The sequence below is a fragment of the Marmota marmota genome, unplaced genomic scaffold (assembly GCF_001458135.2).
Source record: "Marmota marmota marmota unplaced genomic scaffold, marMar, whole genome shotgun sequence".
NCBI classification, from domain to species: Eukaryota; Metazoa; Chordata; class Mammalia; order Rodentia; family Sciuridae; genus Marmota; species Marmota marmota.
The window spans coordinates 867,626-884,597 of NW_026000172.1; the positions used below are offsets into that span (position 1 = coordinate 867,626).

General features: G+C 46.8%; 2 protein-coding genes across 3 annotated transcripts; one reads left to right on the forward strand and one right to left on the reverse strand.

Annotated features, from left to right (window-relative positions):
* Window positions 1-1,209: 1,209 nt before the first annotated feature.
* Ggcx (gamma-glutamyl carboxylase) lies at window positions 1,210-16,966 on the reverse strand. Of its 2 annotated transcripts, none has more exons than XM_015506325.2 (14): window positions 16,817-16,966; window positions 15,645-15,803; window positions 15,173-15,338; window positions 13,124-13,202; window positions 12,362-12,468; window positions 11,489-11,652; window positions 10,797-11,062; window positions 10,487-10,618; window positions 9,973-10,124; window positions 9,418-9,587; window positions 9,152-9,282; window positions 8,727-8,874; window positions 8,158-8,353; window positions 1,210-3,182 (listed from the first exon to the last, which is right to left on the reverse strand). In XM_015506325.2, the coding sequence occupies exons 1-14, from the start codon at window positions 16,929-16,931 to the stop codon at window positions 3,140-3,142; spliced, it is 2,028 nt and encodes a 675-aa protein (XP_015361811.1). In that variant the 5' UTR covers window positions 16,932-16,966; the 3' UTR covers window positions 1,210-3,139. The 2 variants fall into 2 exon arrangements, with proteins under 2 accessions (XP_015361811.1, XP_015361810.1); XM_015506324.2 differs by lacking the exon at window positions 1,210-3,182 and adding an exon at window positions 7,134-7,905.
* On the forward strand, window positions 1,464-6,176 carry Mat2a (methionine adenosyltransferase 2A). The gene is made up of 6 exons (XM_015506326.2): window positions 1,464-1,580; window positions 2,365-2,477; window positions 2,555-2,698; window positions 3,069-3,287; window positions 3,477-3,659; window positions 3,806-6,176. The coding sequence occupies exons 1-6, from the start codon at window positions 1,478-1,480 to the stop codon at window positions 3,941-3,943; spliced, it is 900 nt and encodes a 299-aa protein (XP_015361812.1). The 5' UTR covers window positions 1,464-1,477; the 3' UTR covers window positions 3,944-6,176.
* Window positions 16,967-16,972: the final 6 nt, after the last annotated feature.

The window sequence follows — 16,972 nt, forward strand, 5'->3', positions numbered from 1 at the left end:
ATTGCAGCCCGGCGGCGGCACGTGGCGAGGCCGGCGCGGGCGCGCGGGCAGCGCTGCGGGGGACCTCCGCCAGGCCGGCGCCCTCGCCGCTTCCCGGCTTTGTGTGTGGCCGCCATAGTGAGCCGGGCCCGCGCCTCAGGAGGGCATCGTGTCCGCGGGGTGGGCTGGGCTGGGCGCGCCGCCCTTAAGCGCGACGCGCGGGGCCGCCTGGGCCTGGCCGGTGGCGCGTTTTTCGGGCTGTCTGGAAAATTCGAGCGTGTTGGAGGTTACTCCCCCTTCCTAGAACGGGTGACGTAGGTGGGGGCCGAGGGACTGGCGCCGCCGAGCCTATTCCGGAGCCGCTCTGATGACACAGCCGGATGGCCTCCGGGTCACTCCTTTTGTTCGTGGCTGTTTCCTTTCATGGCTTAATTCTTTGAGTGTCCCTTGAGACCAGGAGCCTGATGACACTGGCCAGATTGTCCTGCCACATCGTGTGCACGTGCCAGTGCGCAGCCACGAGTTCACCGGTGTGCGGTTGTGCTGCACCGATTAAAGGCTGTGGTGCCTGCGGTTTGTTCTCCCAGGGCCCCCGGGACCAGGGTCTGGTAGGTGACAGTGGAGATGGACGAGAACATTGGAATGGTTAGGCTTGGAACGGTATTTCAGAACCTCTGGCTTTTTAGAGGTGGCCCCGAAGTCCTTGGGAGGTGTCAAGTGCACACATCATAATGGGTGGATGTGTATTGGATATCTCGAGGGTTCTGCTGGCTGGCTGAGTCAGTGAGCTTGTGCGACTATATTAAGACCGCTGTGTCAAGTTTTTAAGTAACACGGACTCCTGTGTCCAGCATTTATTATTCAGGCAGACTGCTTCTGGTAAAGCAGTGCTTTACAAAAAGCAGCAGTTAAGATCATACTTAATGCACTGAATGATTCACTTCAAAGTTTTTATGATGTTTCAAAATAAAAAAGTAAAATCTCAGTATTTTTTTTTTCCTCTCCTAGCTGGGCACAGTGGTAAATGCATGCAGTCCCAGCGATCAGGAGGCCAAGGCAGCAGGAGGAGCACAAGTTGGAGGCATCAGCCTCCACAATTTAGGCCTTAGCAACCTTTTGAAACTGTCTCAAAATAAATGGAAATAGGGTGGGGCACAGCTGAGTGTAGATGTGGTAAAGCACCTCTTAAACCCCCCTTCCTTTTTTTTTTCCTCAACAAAGTTTTTTTTCCCGGTTCATAGAGAAAGGGGCATCCCATACTTCAATAGTAAAAGAAATTGATTTTTTTCCCCCACAGATAAGATTTGTGACCAAATCAGTGATGCTGTCCTTGATGCCCATCTTCAACAGGACCCTGATGCCAAAGTGGCTTGTGGTAGGTTCAGAACATGTGCTTGTTTATTGCCTGATTATAAAGGTAAAGTTGGGAGAACTAATTTATAAAAATGTTTTTTGTGTGTGAATCTCTCCTTTATTAGAAACTGTTGCTAAAACTGGGATGATTCTTCTTGCTGGGGAAATTACATCAAGAGCTGCCATTGACTACCAGAAAGTGGTTCGGGAAGCCATTAAGCACATTGGATATGATGATTCTTCCAAAGGTGTGTTTTCATTTTGCTTTTTTTCTAAGCTTATGTTTAGATGTAATGGTTGAAATTGTCTTCTAGAATGTTCCTAGTAATCCTTAACTCTGGTTATGTAGATATAGTATGACGTTTTGGTATTATAGTCTCACTTTGCCGTGGAGGACAATGTTCTAAGACTAGCAGATGGCTGAAACTGACGAATATTTTTTCCCCGTAGATACTTGGCTACAGTTATGCCTAACATAAATGAGGTACATTAGATTTGCAAAAATAAGATGGAAGTTAGTGTACAAGTTATAAATGTGATCTGACAAAATGTCTATTGTACCATAGATCTTAGCAATCCTGGCCATCTTTTCCCCTTCAGAACTTGCACTTGTTTGCTTTGAGGCACACTATTGCTTTTCTTGGCATATTCAAAGTATTAGCATTATTCTTATGCTTTTGGGCTATTAAGTTTATTTGAACATAAAGCCACTGTTATGCCAAGACATTTCAATAGTTAAGTGATTTAGCCAGTGGGTAGCATGTATCTGGATGATGATTTATGTCCTGGGAAGGGAAGAGTTCATCACACTCTCAGGGCAATTTTTTTTTTTTTTTAGAAAATCACAAATTTCTGGAATTTTCCATTTACAATTTTGAGGTAACTGAAAGTGTGAGTGGAAGGTGAAACCATGGCTAAAGAGTTGCTACTGTATCTGATTTCTTCAGCAGTAGCAGTATTTAGAATTCCAAGTAATTGTGAACAGAGCGGGTATCGTGGCCTTTTGTTCTTAAAAGACATTTTTGTTTATAGGGTTTGACTATAAGACTTGTAATGTGCTGGTGGCCTTGGAGCAACAGTCACCAGATATTGCTCAAGGTGTTCATCTTGACCGAAATGAGGAAGACATTGGTGCAGGAGACCAGGTATTGTGAAAGGCTATTTATGTCTCTTCTAACATTAAATTAAGCTTTAATGTTACATCACTGGCTCTTTTTTTCAGGGCTTGATGTTTGGTTATGCCACCGATGAAACTGAGGAGTGTATGCCTTTAACCATTGTCTTAGCACACAAGCTAAATGCCAAACTGGCAGAACTACGCCGCAACGGCACTTTGCCTTGGTTACGCCCAGATTCAAAAACTCAAGTAAGTGATCTTAAAGCTATATTGCCTAAAATTACTTTGTAGGAAAATCCATGAATTTGATGACTGCCAAGAATAACATATATTTGCTCATTATAATTTTCTTTTTTTGGTACTGGGGATCGAATTCAGGGGCACTCAGCCACTTCCCAGCCTTGTTTGTATTTTATTTATAGAGACAGGGTCTCACTGAGTTTTACTTAGTGCCTCACTATTGCTGAGGCTAGCTTTAAACTCAGTCCTTGGCCTCAGCCTCCTGAGCCACCGAGATTAGACATATACCACCATGCCCAGCACTGTATTGTAACTTGATAGAGAACCAAGTACAAAACTGGTGGAATTAAGTGTTCTGATAACCTGTGTTTACTTCAAGGTGACTGTGCAGTATATGCAAGATCGAGGTGCTGTGCTTCCCATCAGAGTCCACACAATCGTTATATCTGTTCAGCATGATGAAGAGGTTTGTCTTGATGAGATGAGGGATGCCCTGAAAGAGAAGGTCATCAAAGCTGTTGTACCTCCAAAATATCTTGATGAGGATACCATCTACCATCTGCAGCCAAGTGGCAGATTTGTTATTGGTGGGCCTCAGGTAATGTCAGTTCAGCATACTCTTACTATTTTGAGTCTTTGGTTACTTGAAAAGTTTGGGTCACTATCACCTCTTTTAAGATTCTGGAATTTGCTTGTGAATCTTTAGTGGCATGGAATAGGCATTCTAATCTAGAACCACTTACTGGGAAAGATTAGGCATAAAGTGACTTAAATCCTATAATTTCAGGGTGATGCTGGTTTGACTGGCCGGAAAATAATTGTGGACACCTATGGCGGTTGGGGAGCTCATGGAGGAGGTGCCTTTTCAGGAAAGGATTATACTAAGGTGGACCGCTCAGCTGCTTATGCTGCCCGTTGGGTGGCAAAATCCCTTGTTAAAGGAGGTCTGTGCAGGAGGGTTCTTGTTCAGGTATATATTCTTTTTATGTAATTGGAGTGGTAAACAGCCATGTAAGCGGGAGGGATATAACAGTAATAAGCTTCTTGCCCATTTTATACCAATGTATACAAGTATGCATTTGAATTACTGACTGTTAACATTTGAATCCTTTTTAGGTCTCTTATGCTATTGGAGTTTCTCATCCATTGTCCATCTCCATTTTCCATTATGGTACCTCTCAGAAGACTGAGAGAGAGCTGTTAGAGATTGTGAAGAAGAACTTTGATCTTCGCCCTGGGGTCATTGTCAGGTAAAGATGGTAAAGCCTATTGCTAGTGAGAAGTAGAGGGTGTGGGTATGTGTGTGATACATACTACTTAGATATGAGGAGGTAAAGGTAGACTCCTCAAATGGGGAAACATTTTAATTCCAGAACATGCTGATGTTTTAAAATTGCCTTCAGGGAGCGTTTAATTGAGAAATACAAGTCACAGTGCTCCGTGGCTTATATTTATCACCCTAGAAAGTCTTTCACATTTAATATTGGGCTTTGTGCTCATCATACCTAAGGGTGTTTAAGAAATTAATACAGACAAGTGGGATGTTCAAGGTTCTACAAAGAAAAGAACCATAGTGGGCAGTGAGACCTTGGTAAGTATCCATGATCCTCAGATGAGCTTTTGACAATTGGAATTCCTCAAAATAATGACAAGTTTTCATATTTGTTGAGCCAGGGCCGGAAAAACAAGAACTGTAGTTACTAATAAGGACTGTACAAGGACTTTGGACACCAGGGAAGTAACAAACACTTTTGCCACAAACTTTTTTCCTAGCATACCCCAGAGAACTGAACTCATTTGCCAGAGCTCTTGAAAATGAGTCTTGCTGATTGTTTTGCTTTATTTTAATCCAATGCTACATATTAAGTTATGGACTTGTATATTCCAGGGATCTGGATCTGAAGAAGCCAATTTATCAGAGGACTGCAGCCTATGGCCACTTTGGTAGGGACAGCTTCCCATGGGAAGTGCCCAAAAAGCTTAAATACTGAAAGTGTTAGCCTTTTTTCCCCAGACTTGTTGGCGTAGGCTACAGAGAAGCCTTCAAGCTCTGAGGGAAAGGGCCCTTCTTCCTAAATTTTCTTGTCCTCTTTCAGCTCATCAGTTGCAGTCACTCTCTAGTCAATGACATGAATTTTAGCTTTTGTGGGGGACTGTAAGTTGGGCTTGCTATTCTGTCCCTAGAAGTTTTGTTCACCATTATAATGAATTTAGTGAGCATAGGTGATCCATGTAACTGCCTAGAAACAACACTTGTAGTGAATAATGCTTTGGAACTGAACCTTTGTGCCCTATCACCCAACCCTCCAAAGTCCTAAACACATTGACTTTCCTACCAAATGCTGAAAATATCCTTGTAATGTGCACGTAAAAAGTACTTGTAGTTCCACTATAGCCTGTCTGGCAGTGCCACAGCTCTCAGCATGAATTTGTAATGTCTTGAGCTCTATTATGAATGTGAAGCCTCCCTTATCCTCCCTGTAACTTGATCCATTTCTAATTATGTAGTTCTTTGTCAGGGAGTGTTCCCTACCCAATCTATCTTGCATGTAACGCAAGTTCCAGTCGGAGCTCCAGCCTGACATGAAAAATCAAAAAGGCAGTTACCATTAAACCATCTCCCTGGTGCTTATGCTCTTAATTGCCACCTCTTTAATAGCACCAAATCAAAATTTCTCCACCTTCAGCTGTCTTTTGGAGGACGTACGTAATAAGGTTTTCATTTATTAAACCAATCCTATGCATGGTTTCAGCACTAGCCAAACCTCACCAACTCCTAGTCTAGAAAAACAGGCACTTGGCACCCTTGTGATGTCATACAGAGAAGTCACAGGGCAGTACCTGAGGGTCTGTAGGTTGCACACTTTGGTACCAGATAACTTTTTTTTTTCTTTATAAGAAAGATGAGTACTCCACACTGCACAATAATTCCTCCCAGGGTTTTAACTTTGTTTTATTTTCAAAACCAGGTCCAATGAGCTTTCTGAACAGCTGGTGTAGCTACAGAGAAACCAGCTTCCTTCAGAGAGCAGTGCTTTTGGCGGGGAGGAGGAAATCCCTTCATACTTGAACATTTTCTAATTGCTTATTTATTGTATTCTGAGGTATGGCGTAAGTACAGAGAAGCCATCACCTCAGATGGCAGCTTTTAAAAGATTTTTTTTTCCTCAACACCATGATTCCTTTAACAACATGTTTCCAGCATTCCCAGGTAGGCCAAGGTGTCCTACAGAAAAACCTTGGGTTAGACCTACAGGGGGTCTGGCTGGTGTTAAGCGAAGGGAGGGCAGAGCTGGTGCGGCTGACCATGGAGAGAGCGGACTTGGCTGGCGTGGTACAGAGAAGCCAGCTTGTTTACATGCTACTCCATGACTGCTTGCCCGAAGCAGAAAGTGCCTTCCAGGGTCTATTTTTGGAGGTTTATTACGTATGTCTGGTTCTCAATTCCAACAGTTTAATGAAGATCTAAATAAAATGCTAGGTTCTACCCTGTGTTACTGTTCTTTAATTAAGTGCTGTGGCTACAAATAACCTGAAAATTGTGTACATACATCTTGGGGCCCACTGGGAATCAACAAGTCTATAGTTTACCATCTGGTTTGTCCACTATTGCCATCTAGACTGAAATATGTCCTTGTTACAGCAGCCACCCACTATCGTTTTTTCCCTTCTCCACATATTGGTGATGAATCCAGAACCTTTGCAGTAGGCTTTCCAAAACCTAAAGTTGAGAACAAAAATCCAAATGCTGGGATCAGAAGAAGGATCAATCTAAAGCCAATTGACTAAAAGGCCAATTCTCAGAACAAACTAGACCTCATTATTCTTGGGACGTGGATAATTATACTGAACACTTTATGCCATTCTTGGTGGGGGAAATAGGTCAGGGACGTGGTGGTATACTGGCATGAAGGCAGCATCCTTGCCCATGTAGAGTACTTTTATTAGAAGTCTTCCAAAACATAAGGAAGATAGCTGAACTTTCTCAGGTTAAGGTATGAAGAATTAGAAAACCAGTTATCAAGTCATACCCCCCAACTCTTAAACCATTCAAGGAACCCTAAGTAAGACCAAGTGTTTAAATAGCTTGCACGACATTTTCTGCCTATCCTATGGGTCCAACCCGCACAATAAAATGTCTCCTGGCCTCAATTGAATTCCAGTGGAAAAAATTGATGGGACTTGATCTTAAAAAACAGGCACATGCAATCCCAGCCATGCAGGAGAATCTCAACTTCAAGGTCAGCCTGGGCAACCTGTAAAAAGGTGGTATGGCTTGCCTAATTTGCTAAGCTCCAAGTGTGATTGCTGATACTTGGGTGTGTGGGGGGGAAGGGGGACAATAACTTCACTAGCTAATGGAAACCACTGTCTAGGCAACTGGAAAAAAGAAACCAGAATAAGGTAAAACCACTATACATTAACATTTCAGGCTTACTTGCAATGAATCTGGAACTACCAATCTACCCTTTATTTTTTGGATGTCTTGGGCAAATTACTTTGTTCACAGTTTGTATGGGGATAAGGGATACTACAGATTAAATATAACAATATAGGTACGTGTGTAACAGCACTTAGGAACATTAACCATTGCAGGGGTTTTTTGGGGGGGAGGGGCAGATAACTGGGGATTGATCACTGAGCCACATCCCCAGATTTATTTAGAGACAGGGTCTACTGAGTTGTTTAGAGTCTCCTTTGCTGAGGCTGGTTTTGAATTACAAGATCCTCCTCCCAACTTCCTGAGGCACTGGATTACAGGTGTATACACCAGCATACCCAGCTGAGCTGGTCAGTTTTAACTCTTCCCCCTTTATTCTCAAAGGACATTTGACAACCTCCTCATGGCTCCTCAATCTTGGATTGAAATATCTTTATTAATTCCAAGCTGTAGGTCTGAATTAAAAAGAATTCTGGAGGGAAATAATGTAAAACAAATCTAAAAATGTTCTCAAACGTCCATTGCATAGATGCTGTGTCTGTGACTGGCTGCTCCCATATCTGCATCAAACATCCGGGTGCCCTAAAACTCTGAGTGCATAGGATCAGGATTTGTCTCAGGAGGATTGGAATTTGAAGACTCCATGTTTGAAGGACTTGATTCACCATCTGTTTCAAAAGGGCGCCAGTTTGCATAAGTCACCTCTTGGGCCAGCTGCTCCAGGGGAGGGCGGCCTAATAGCAGATTTCTAAGTGAAATTCGAGTCATCAAGAAGCTGAAAAACAGGAGAAAAGCCAACCAGTCCAAACTTCTGTTCAACATATAAGTTCCAGCCAAAGCCCTTAGGGAACACCTAGCCCCTCTCCCCCAGCTATCTGAGAATCTCTCTGCAGTCCTTATATAGCCTGGCAGATACCAGGATAGGGGCATTGGCCATCAGACACAGGCTACTTCCTCTGTCTTTCAGGAGTCTAGTGTTACCCTCATGAAAGAAGTCACCAAGCTTGCAACTGTAGGTAGAACTCACCTGCGACGAAAGATGTACAGTTTTCGCAGCAAGAAGCGAAAGAGTCGCTCGTGGAAGGGGGTATTTCGCCGGCGTTGGATCTCCTGGAGCCTTTGCTGGCGTCTAAGAAAGGTCTGAACCAGAGGTGTTGGCTCAGGGCCCCCTTTCACTTCCCCTTCCAAAAGAGGCTGCAGCTCTGGAGGTAGAGGCCCCGTTTCTGCCCAGAAGACAACAAAAGAGGAATCACTGAGATGGATCCTGTCCCTGAGAACTCTTCACCACGGAGAGTTTTTTTTTTTTTTTTGGTACCGGGAATTGAACTCAGGGGCACTCAACCATTGAGCCACATCCCCATCCTATTTTGTATTTTATTTAGAGATGGGGTCTCACTGAGTTGCTTAGCACCTCGCTTTTGCTGAGGCTGGCTTTGAACTTGAGATCCTCCTGCCTTATCTTCCCCAGCCACTGGGATTACAGGTGTGTGCCACTGTGCCCAGCCCAAGTTCATTCTTTAATGGCTAGATCCTTACTCATGACCTTGATTTCTTGAAACCCGGGGGTCATATCCATCTGACCCTTCATACACTCACCACTTCCATTTTCCACCTTTTCCTTTAATTCTTGTAGATAAGCCAGGTCTTGCTCCAGTGCAAGCTCTGTAGTGTTGACATAAACGTACATGTAGCAGGAAGGGCCAGGTGATGTCGTGTGCACCTTATGGTACTCGCCAGCAGGCAGCTGAGGAGGAGAAAAAACCCGGCTTAGCCAGCCTGGTACACTGTCCACTGTCTCCTCATTCTTTTGGAGTCTAAAGTAACTGACCTCTGGGATCCTGGAGGAGGCTACTCAGAGCCAGAGACTGCGCCTGTGTGCACTCTGCCACTCTTAAGCCCCAGCGGAACCCCCTACTGAATTCCTGCAGCACCACTGCTGTGAAGCGTTTTCTGGTCTAATAAACCCTACTCGCCTAAACTGTCTAAAAGTGTCTTTGCCACTGTTAATCCCAGCAAAATACCTGCATTTTTTCTCCCTCCCGAAGAGTCTGGTTCTTCTCTTCTGCCACCAACTCCACAGTCACCTCCCCCTGCAGCAGCTGGATGCTAGTGTTGCCCAGGTCTTCACTCACAAAATTCTCCAGATGCAGCCCTGCCAAGGAAACACCCCACAGTAGAATGAACTCACTCCCTGCCAGAGCAGAGGTGCAGTTCATCCCCGTGGAGGGCCTTCCCACTGACAGAGGACCAGGGAAGGTAGCAAGGCCTCCCCCGGCAGGCTCCTTACCAGGGAAGTCTGCAATGAAGACCACCTCTGTGTGGTTGTCCAGGCTGCTCTTGATTTCCTGCAGCTTGGTTCTCCAGGGAGATAGGTCCATCAACAGTGGCTGCACCCAAGGTGTGCGCTGGAAGGGGGACCAGTCGGCCTGCACGATGTCCACACGAGGGTCAAAAAGCCTTAGGAAAGAAAGAAAGCTTGTTCCAAGGAGGCCATGACTGCCCACCCACTGCCACTTCTACTTCTGTTCCTTTCATCACTCCCAGGGAGAGGGGACAGGGTTTCCAGATAGAAGAAACTGCTGATGTCAGCATGCTATTGCCAGCCCAGGGCAGAGGGAAGAGTCTGCAGCACTGGAAGGCGGGGCTGGGGCTGCCTGTGGAAAAGGCACTGTAAGGGACCAGCAGCTCACTCCTCTCCAGGACGATGGCGCCCCCTGCTGGAAGCCACCACCAATGCCCACAACCAGACTGACCAGGATGTGCATATGGCAAGACAAGGCCGCCGTTCACCTCACTTCAAAGAGCTGTGTGCAATTTCCCCTTTCCTGCTCCCCTTGCCCACCTCTGCTGGAAGCGGTCATTGATGGAGACCCATATATCAAAGTAGATCTGGGGCTCAGTGACATTGTACTTGGGAAGCAGGCGGCTCAGGCAAGTGGCATACTGCTTCAGCATATCTGCGTGATCCTTCCATCGCCGGCTCTGTGTGAATACCTGACCCAAACCCCACATTAGTCCCACCTCACATCTTCAGCCTCCTGACAGGCATGCACTGCCCACGGCATGAAGAGACCCAGCCTGCTGCCCCTTTCTGCCAGAAAAAGGTCAGCACTTGCCTCTGGGGATGAACTTTTCATTGCTGGGCTAATGGTACTTACCTTGCCTAAATCTAGTCACAGTATAAAGAAGTGGCTGGCATTCTACCTCTACCCACCTAAGAAAAGGTTCAATCTGACTCCTGAGAAAGAGCAGAGACCCAAATTTGTTTTACTTTTTGATGTGTGTAGAACCAAACCAGGCCCGAAAGATCAAGAGGACTCTGAAGAACAGACCGTCATTAGTGTCAGATGCCTCACCCCAGGGTTGAGGTAGCCCAGCTCGCCAGTAAGGCCATCACGGTAGGTGATCTTCACATGCTGGTGGGAGCGGGAGTGCACCATCATGTCCCAGGAGTAGCCATACAGCCCATTTGTCCAGTTGTTATAGCCCTAGGATGGCAGGGCCGGGAGGGGTGGGGGTCGGGTCAGATCAACTTGTCTCATGCCAATTCTTTCCTCTATTGAGAGAGGCCTACAAAACCAGTTCATTCTTTCCCACTTTATGATTTATGTCACCTCTGCCAGTTTCCAAGCCCAGCCCCTGCTACACGCACACTGCATCACTAACCTGGGTGAGGAAATGGGAATAGGGCAGAAAGAGCTGCTCCAGGAGGTAGAGCAGAGTGAAGGCAGCTCCCAGCTGGTGGCGCAGCCCTGGCTTCTGGGCTCCTTTGGCTCGGCTCCTCTTAGAGATGCAGGAAGCACTGGGCTGAGGGGCTGCCTTGAGAGGCAGCAGCTCTTGGAGCCTTTTGGGGCAGTGGGATATCAGCTTCCGAGGCCACTCAGGGGAGCAGAAGAGAGGACTGGTAGCCAGCATGACATAAGGGAACATACCTAGAAAAGCAGGGAGAAAGGATGCAGGATTGGCCTGAACCACACCCCTCCCTCAGGAAGCCTGTCCCAGATGCTCTACTTAAATCAAGCATTAAGCAGAACACCTGCCTAGCTTGTACAGGCCCTGAGTTAGACTCCTGCACCACACCCCCCATGCACACACACACACACACACAAGAAAAAAAAAAAACGGAAAAGAGAGTTCTCAGCTACAGGATACTGGATGCTCACTCTTCCCAGAGACTCCTTACACAGCACACTGAGCTTTCCAAAGCCCCAGTGCTCATCCCATCCACTCCCCAATTCACAGTGACTGCACTGGGCACTGCTCAGCTCCTGGTCCCACCACCATTTCCCAAAGGATGCCTCTTCCTAGTCTCTCCCTACAGCCTCTGGCTCCTGTTCATCCAAGCGACAGATACTGACCAATGCTGAAGAGCTGGGAATTCATGCAGTGGAAGTAGGACACAAAGAAGAGGCCAATGGATCTTGAGGCATCAAAGAAGAGCAGGAAACCAGCAGAGAGGTCCAGCAGCAGCCCACACCAGTGCACCACCAGGAGGCTGGTCAGCTCTTCAGACAACACCAATCTGCAGGCAGGCACAGGGACCCACGTCACAGAATACTCACACACGAGATGCCTCATGGCCCTGTCCTTGCTGACACACACTCACTGGCGAGGCAGACCACCGAAGGGCCCGAGCCACCCCCAGATGCTACAACAGAGTTCTCCAACTCCTTCACAGGTTCGGGTGTCCCATTTTTTTCAGCATACACTATGTAAAAGACAAGGGCAGATTTCCTAGCACAAGATAGGCCTGAGAAATGTGTACTGTGGGGACAGGAGGTTCCTCGTGGATGTCATGAATGAAAAAAAACTTCAGGAAGTGGAAGAGGGAAAAATAAAGTAAAACAAGAAGAGGGGAGAGGAGAGAAATCAGAGGCGAACCTGTTTGGGACAGTTGGTCATAATGGTTTGCTTGAAGCAGGAGCAGTGGCTGTCCATCTTGGTGAGAGCTGGGGCAAAGGCGGGCATACTGCACCTGGTTCTGGCCCTTTCCTGTCTATTTCTTTTCCCTTCTTGCCCAACTGTAGCACAAGTCTCCCAGGAGCAGCTGGGACTTAATCTTTTAATATAATTGACTCTCCTCTGTCAAGCAGGGAGATGAGTGGACAAAGGAAGTCAAGAGGGGTGAACTTGGGCACAGTGGGAAAAGCACCCATTACTGCGGACCACAGGAGCCAAGTGCCTGCTCTGCTCCAGGCTCCAGCAAGGCCTCTACTCTGCCTGCCACTCACTTGAAGGGACTGAAGAGCCAGTGCCGAGACAGGTGCTCCATGGAGTAGCCTTCCACCCAGTCTGCATCCAGTTTCTTCACACCAGCAATGAAGTACACAATGAAGATCTGCATACACAACATGCAACACTCAAACAAAAAAGAACCTTGGTTTTCAGGGTTTTTTGCAGTGCTGGTGATTAAACCCAGGGCCTTGCACATGCTAGGCAAGTCCTCCACCACTGAGTACACTGCCAGGCCTAAGAATGTTGTTGACTATTTAGTCATGAACAAAGTAAGGCCTGTACTCCCAAGTATCTGGGAGGTTGAGGCAGGAAGATCCCAAGTTACAGATGGCCTAGGCAACTTAGCAAGACCACCTCAAAATAAAATTAAAAAGGACTGGGGGTGTAACTTGGAGGTGGAGCATCCCTAGGTTCAATCCCCAGCACCAACAGAAATAAGTTCTGATCTCAGTCCAGGACGCAAGGTACAGCAGATCCACTCCTCCACTGTAGACATTCACTCACCCAACAAGCAGCAGACCCCGAGGGAGAGGACAAGACCCATCCTCTCAAGAGGGCTCCTCAGCCCACACAAACAATACTCTTCCCTGAACAGGGTGAGAGAACTCCCAGAGTAAGGACTGGAGAAAATGGAAAGCCAGCCTGGCTTCCCACAAAGGGAAAGAGTCAACCCAGGAAGGCAGAGTATACGCAAGCTGGCATGGGAAGGCAGGCTGCCCACAGTGGCTATCAGGAGCATCTGTCCTGAAGTCCTGTACCTGGCCACGTAGCACTGTATAGTTCCAAAGGGGCACGTGGGCATTCCTCTTACGGGCATTCAGAAGGCCGTCCACAGACCTGTACCAAGGAGTCGACATGAGGGAGGCCTCCTGGTCCAGCCCTGTCTCTCCCTCTCCTTTCCATGCTGACAAGCCCATCTACCACAGGAATACCTCCATGGCCTCCCTGGTTCTCTGGGCTATTCTTGAGACCCTTTAGAAATGTATGAGAAAATTCTGAATTTTTGGTTTTTTGCAGTGCTGGAGGTTGATCCCAGAGCCTCACACATGCTAGGCAAGCACTGTACCACTGAGCAACATCTCCAGCCTATTGTAACAGGTTTCTTTTAAGTCATAAAAGAAGTATTACTATAGCCAGCAATGCTCGCCTGTACTCCTAACAACACAGGAGGCTGGGGCAGAAGGATTGCAAGTTCTAGGCCAGCCTGGGCAACTTAGCAAGACCCAATCTAGGATGTAGCACACTGGTAGAGCACTTGCTTAGCACATGAGATCTTGGTTCAATCCTCAGTATTGCTAAACAAAAAAAAGAAAGAAATATTACTATAGATTTTTTATTTATAATAAACTTACCATAACTTGAAAATATTATTAAGTTGAAAATGGATTTTACACACACACAACTTACTGAATGGTCTAGAGTAGCCTAGCCTGCCATAAATGTGCTCCAAACACTTCCATTAGCATACAGTCAGGCGAAACCATCTAGCCCAAAGCATGCTTCATAATCAAGTATTTTATCTCATGTCATGTAGTTCATTAATAGTGTACCAAAAGTAAAAAACAGGGCCGGGGACAAAGCTCTGTGGTACGGAACTTGCTCAGCGTGCATGAGGCCCTGTGTTCCAGCCCCAGTATGGAGAAAAAAAAAAGTGAAAACCAGAATGGCTTTATGGGGATGCTTTTGTACTGCCACAAAGTAAAATACAGATACATAAAACAATAAAAAGTTTATTGCTTACTACTAGCTCATAACTGATTCTGTATTAATGGATCAAATTGGGGAAAAAGGCTAGGCTAGAAAATGACTGAAAAGGGAAGAATCTGAGAAGTGTTTGAAAAGTTAATGAGGAAAAATTTTAAATGTGCCTGCCATGCAGAAAACCCTCAGTAAATGATAGCAATTTTTTCAAAACGTATAAAAGTCATAAAAATGGCATTTCTCAGGGATATTCTGCCAAAACTGTGTCTTCATTCTCTGTGATCAGAGATAGACATTCTGAATGAATTTAAAGTTTTACAAAAAGATCCTGGAGGTGCAGCTCAGTGGTAGATCAAGTGCTTAGCATGTACAAGACCCTGGGTTCAATCCCAGGACTGGAAAAAGTTTTTTTAACAAAAGAAGAATTTGCATATGTCCATCAATGGATGTAACTTCATGGTTGTTCATGAGTTCAGTGTTTGCGATTTTGTTCATATACCCATCTTACTGACATTTCACGTTTGCTTTTCACTTAGCAAAGGGAAGACTCTGTAAGGCATCCACCCTGCCACCCTGACTCCAAATCCTTTCCCCCACCTCCCCAAGAGATGGTCACCTAAGCCAGAGATGGGAAGGGCTACTTCCTCCCAGGACAGCAGCCCTAGTGGACCCTCTCCTCCTGACATGATCTCCGCCTCACAGCAACGTCTATTTTTGGTTCTAACTCTCCCCTCTGGGCTCACACAGAGAAAGTCTGCTCTCTGTTTCACATGAGCACCCTTGAAGTATCTGAAAACAGCTAGGTCTGGTTTTGGTCTTCTCTTCTTCTAAGAGGGTTACAGGAAGTAGAAAGGTCAAGGCACCTGGGGAGATATGGAAAAAGTGAGGATGGGATGGAGGCATTGGGCCTTTTGTCAACCCCACTGCCCCAAATGGCTGGCCGTTGCCCCTCCCAAATTCACCCCAAAGTGTAACCTTGCAACCATGCTTTGCAAAACATGGTTAAAAAATATGCCTGTTGGGGCAATTTCTAGGACTCTGATGAGTCCTCATCTCTGGTATGCATCCTGATCCACTGACCCTGCCCCTATATTCCCAACTCATACCAGTAGTGGTGAGCATCCATGAACGTCAGCTGGAAGGCCACCAAACCATACAGGTAAGAATGGTTGTTCCACGACGTCTTGTCCAAGAGAAACACATACCAGTATGGCAGCAAGAACAGCACACAACTCAGCCGGTAGCACAGCCCGAGCATTATGCCTAGCGCCCCTGGGATGCACAGGGAGCAGAAGTAAGGCCCCGGGGTCACCACAGGCCCAGCCATGACTGGGATTAAACAAAGTCATCAGACATCTTGTGATCAGGCAAAACTAAATGAAAATTACACACTATTTCAATATTTTGAAAAGAGAAGGTATGGATTCACACATGAGATGACCTACAGATGTGCAGCATGAAAACTAATCATGCAGAAGTGAAACAGGCACCCAAGACTTGGACATTCACCAGTATGCTCCTTATTCTTTGTTTCTGGCAGGTCAGTCAATATTCCCATCTCTCCCAAGTTCCCCTCACCCAGAAACATGATGGTGTAGACAAGATACATCCAGTCAAGTGGCAGCGGGCGCAAGGTATCCAGCAAGGGGAAGCGGCAAACGTCCAGTCCATCCAGGTATTTGCGATCCAGTGAGCTGAGCCCCCGCTCCTGGGGAATGTCCAGCACCATCAAGAATGCTGTAGAGGCAGCAGGAGAAGGGACTGTGAAGCTTCAGCTAGGGTAGCAGTGGAATACAGGAGGACAGCTAAGTATACCCAGCCCCAGGGCCAGCTTCTTCTTACCTTGGTTCTACCATTCACTCAACAACGATCACTGAGCCCTGTCTGTGTTGGGTGACATTCCAGCTGTGTGACCTCAGACAGCCCCGCAGCTCAGAAAGTCAATGCCCCATTTGTGAAAGAGGGCTCATAATACTTCATAGTGTTAGAGATGATTGAATGAGAGAAATGTACAGAATGCTATCAAAACCGATAGGTTCCAACAGTTATAAGGATCTATCCTACAGAGCTACAGAAAATGCTCTGGGGGTCCTTTGCTGGGGTACTTAGCAAACAAACAGGTAAACAGAAAAGACTGATCAGATTAGGAAGCCATTTGGAATAAGGCAGAGTTTCTAACCCTTAAGGCCAGTCCTATTTTGGTCTGGGTATCTGCTGGGATGGCTGCCCTGTGCATTACAGAACATCCAGGAGCAGCCCTGGTGCCTGCAGAGATACATGCTACCTATTGCTCTGGCTCCAGGTTGTGACACATCTCAGACATTGCCAAGTCTTCCTGGGGAGCAAAACTTTCCCCAGTTGAAAGCTACCGGACTTGGGAACCTTGGCACCTGTGTAGCCTATTCCAAGGACATGTGCTGTCACTCATTCCAAGTCCTGGGTCAGACAAAATGTTCGTTTCTTGTTGTCACTCTTGCTTTCTGTTACTCTAAAGTTAGTTTTTGGGCAACTTAATGCCACAAACAAAATGGGTCCCTACTCCTCTGCCTCTATTTCATCTACCCGCATATGAAAGCTCCTCTGGCCACCAATCCTACCTAGAGGGGGCAAAGCCAGCCAGGTTCGACCCTAACTTCACGGAGACCTCCCACTCGCCACCGTCCTCTGCTCTCGAAAAGCGAGCTAGGTATGCAAGCAACCCAGGGAGGCAGCGCTGTCCTTCCCGCTTCGCACCCGCAGCGTGGCCTCACCAAAGAGAACCCGGAAGACCGCCAGGCTGGCCGGATCCGTCGGTCGATTGAGCAGGGTCACCAGCCTCTGCCAGCTGGACAGGTCCGTCCACTCGAAGCCCAGGAGCGCCGCCATGCGGCCGGCCTGCGCGGGCGCCGCGGCCTGCGGGGGACCGT

Excerpts from the sequence above, each read along its gene's own strand:
- Mat2a (XM_015506326.2), top strand. The coding sequence starts at position 1,478 with ATGATTCTTCTTGCTGGGGAAATTACATCAAGAGCTGCCATTGACTAC. Across the intron at positions 1,581-2,364 it reads ATATGATGATTCTTCCAAAG|GGTTTGACTATAAGACTTGT; the intron begins GTGTGTTTTCAT and ends TTTTGTTTATAG. Across the intron at positions 3,288-3,476 it reads TTGTTATTGGTGGGCCTCAG|GGTGATGCTGGTTTGACTGG; the intron begins GTAATGTCAGTT and ends CTATAATTTCAG.
- Ggcx (XM_015506324.2), bottom strand. The coding sequence starts at position 16,931 with ATGGCGGCGCTCCTGGGCTTCGAGTGGACGGACCTGTCCAGCTGGCAG. Across the intron at positions 9,588-9,972 it reads AATGACCGCTTCCAGCAGAG|GCTTTTTGACCCTCGTGTGG; the intron begins GTGGGCAAGGGG and ends TTCTTTCCTAAG. Across the intron at positions 9,283-9,417 it reads CTTCATTGCAGACTTCCCTG|GGCTGCATCTGGAGAATTTT; the intron begins GTAAGGAGCCTG and ends TTTCCTTGGCAG.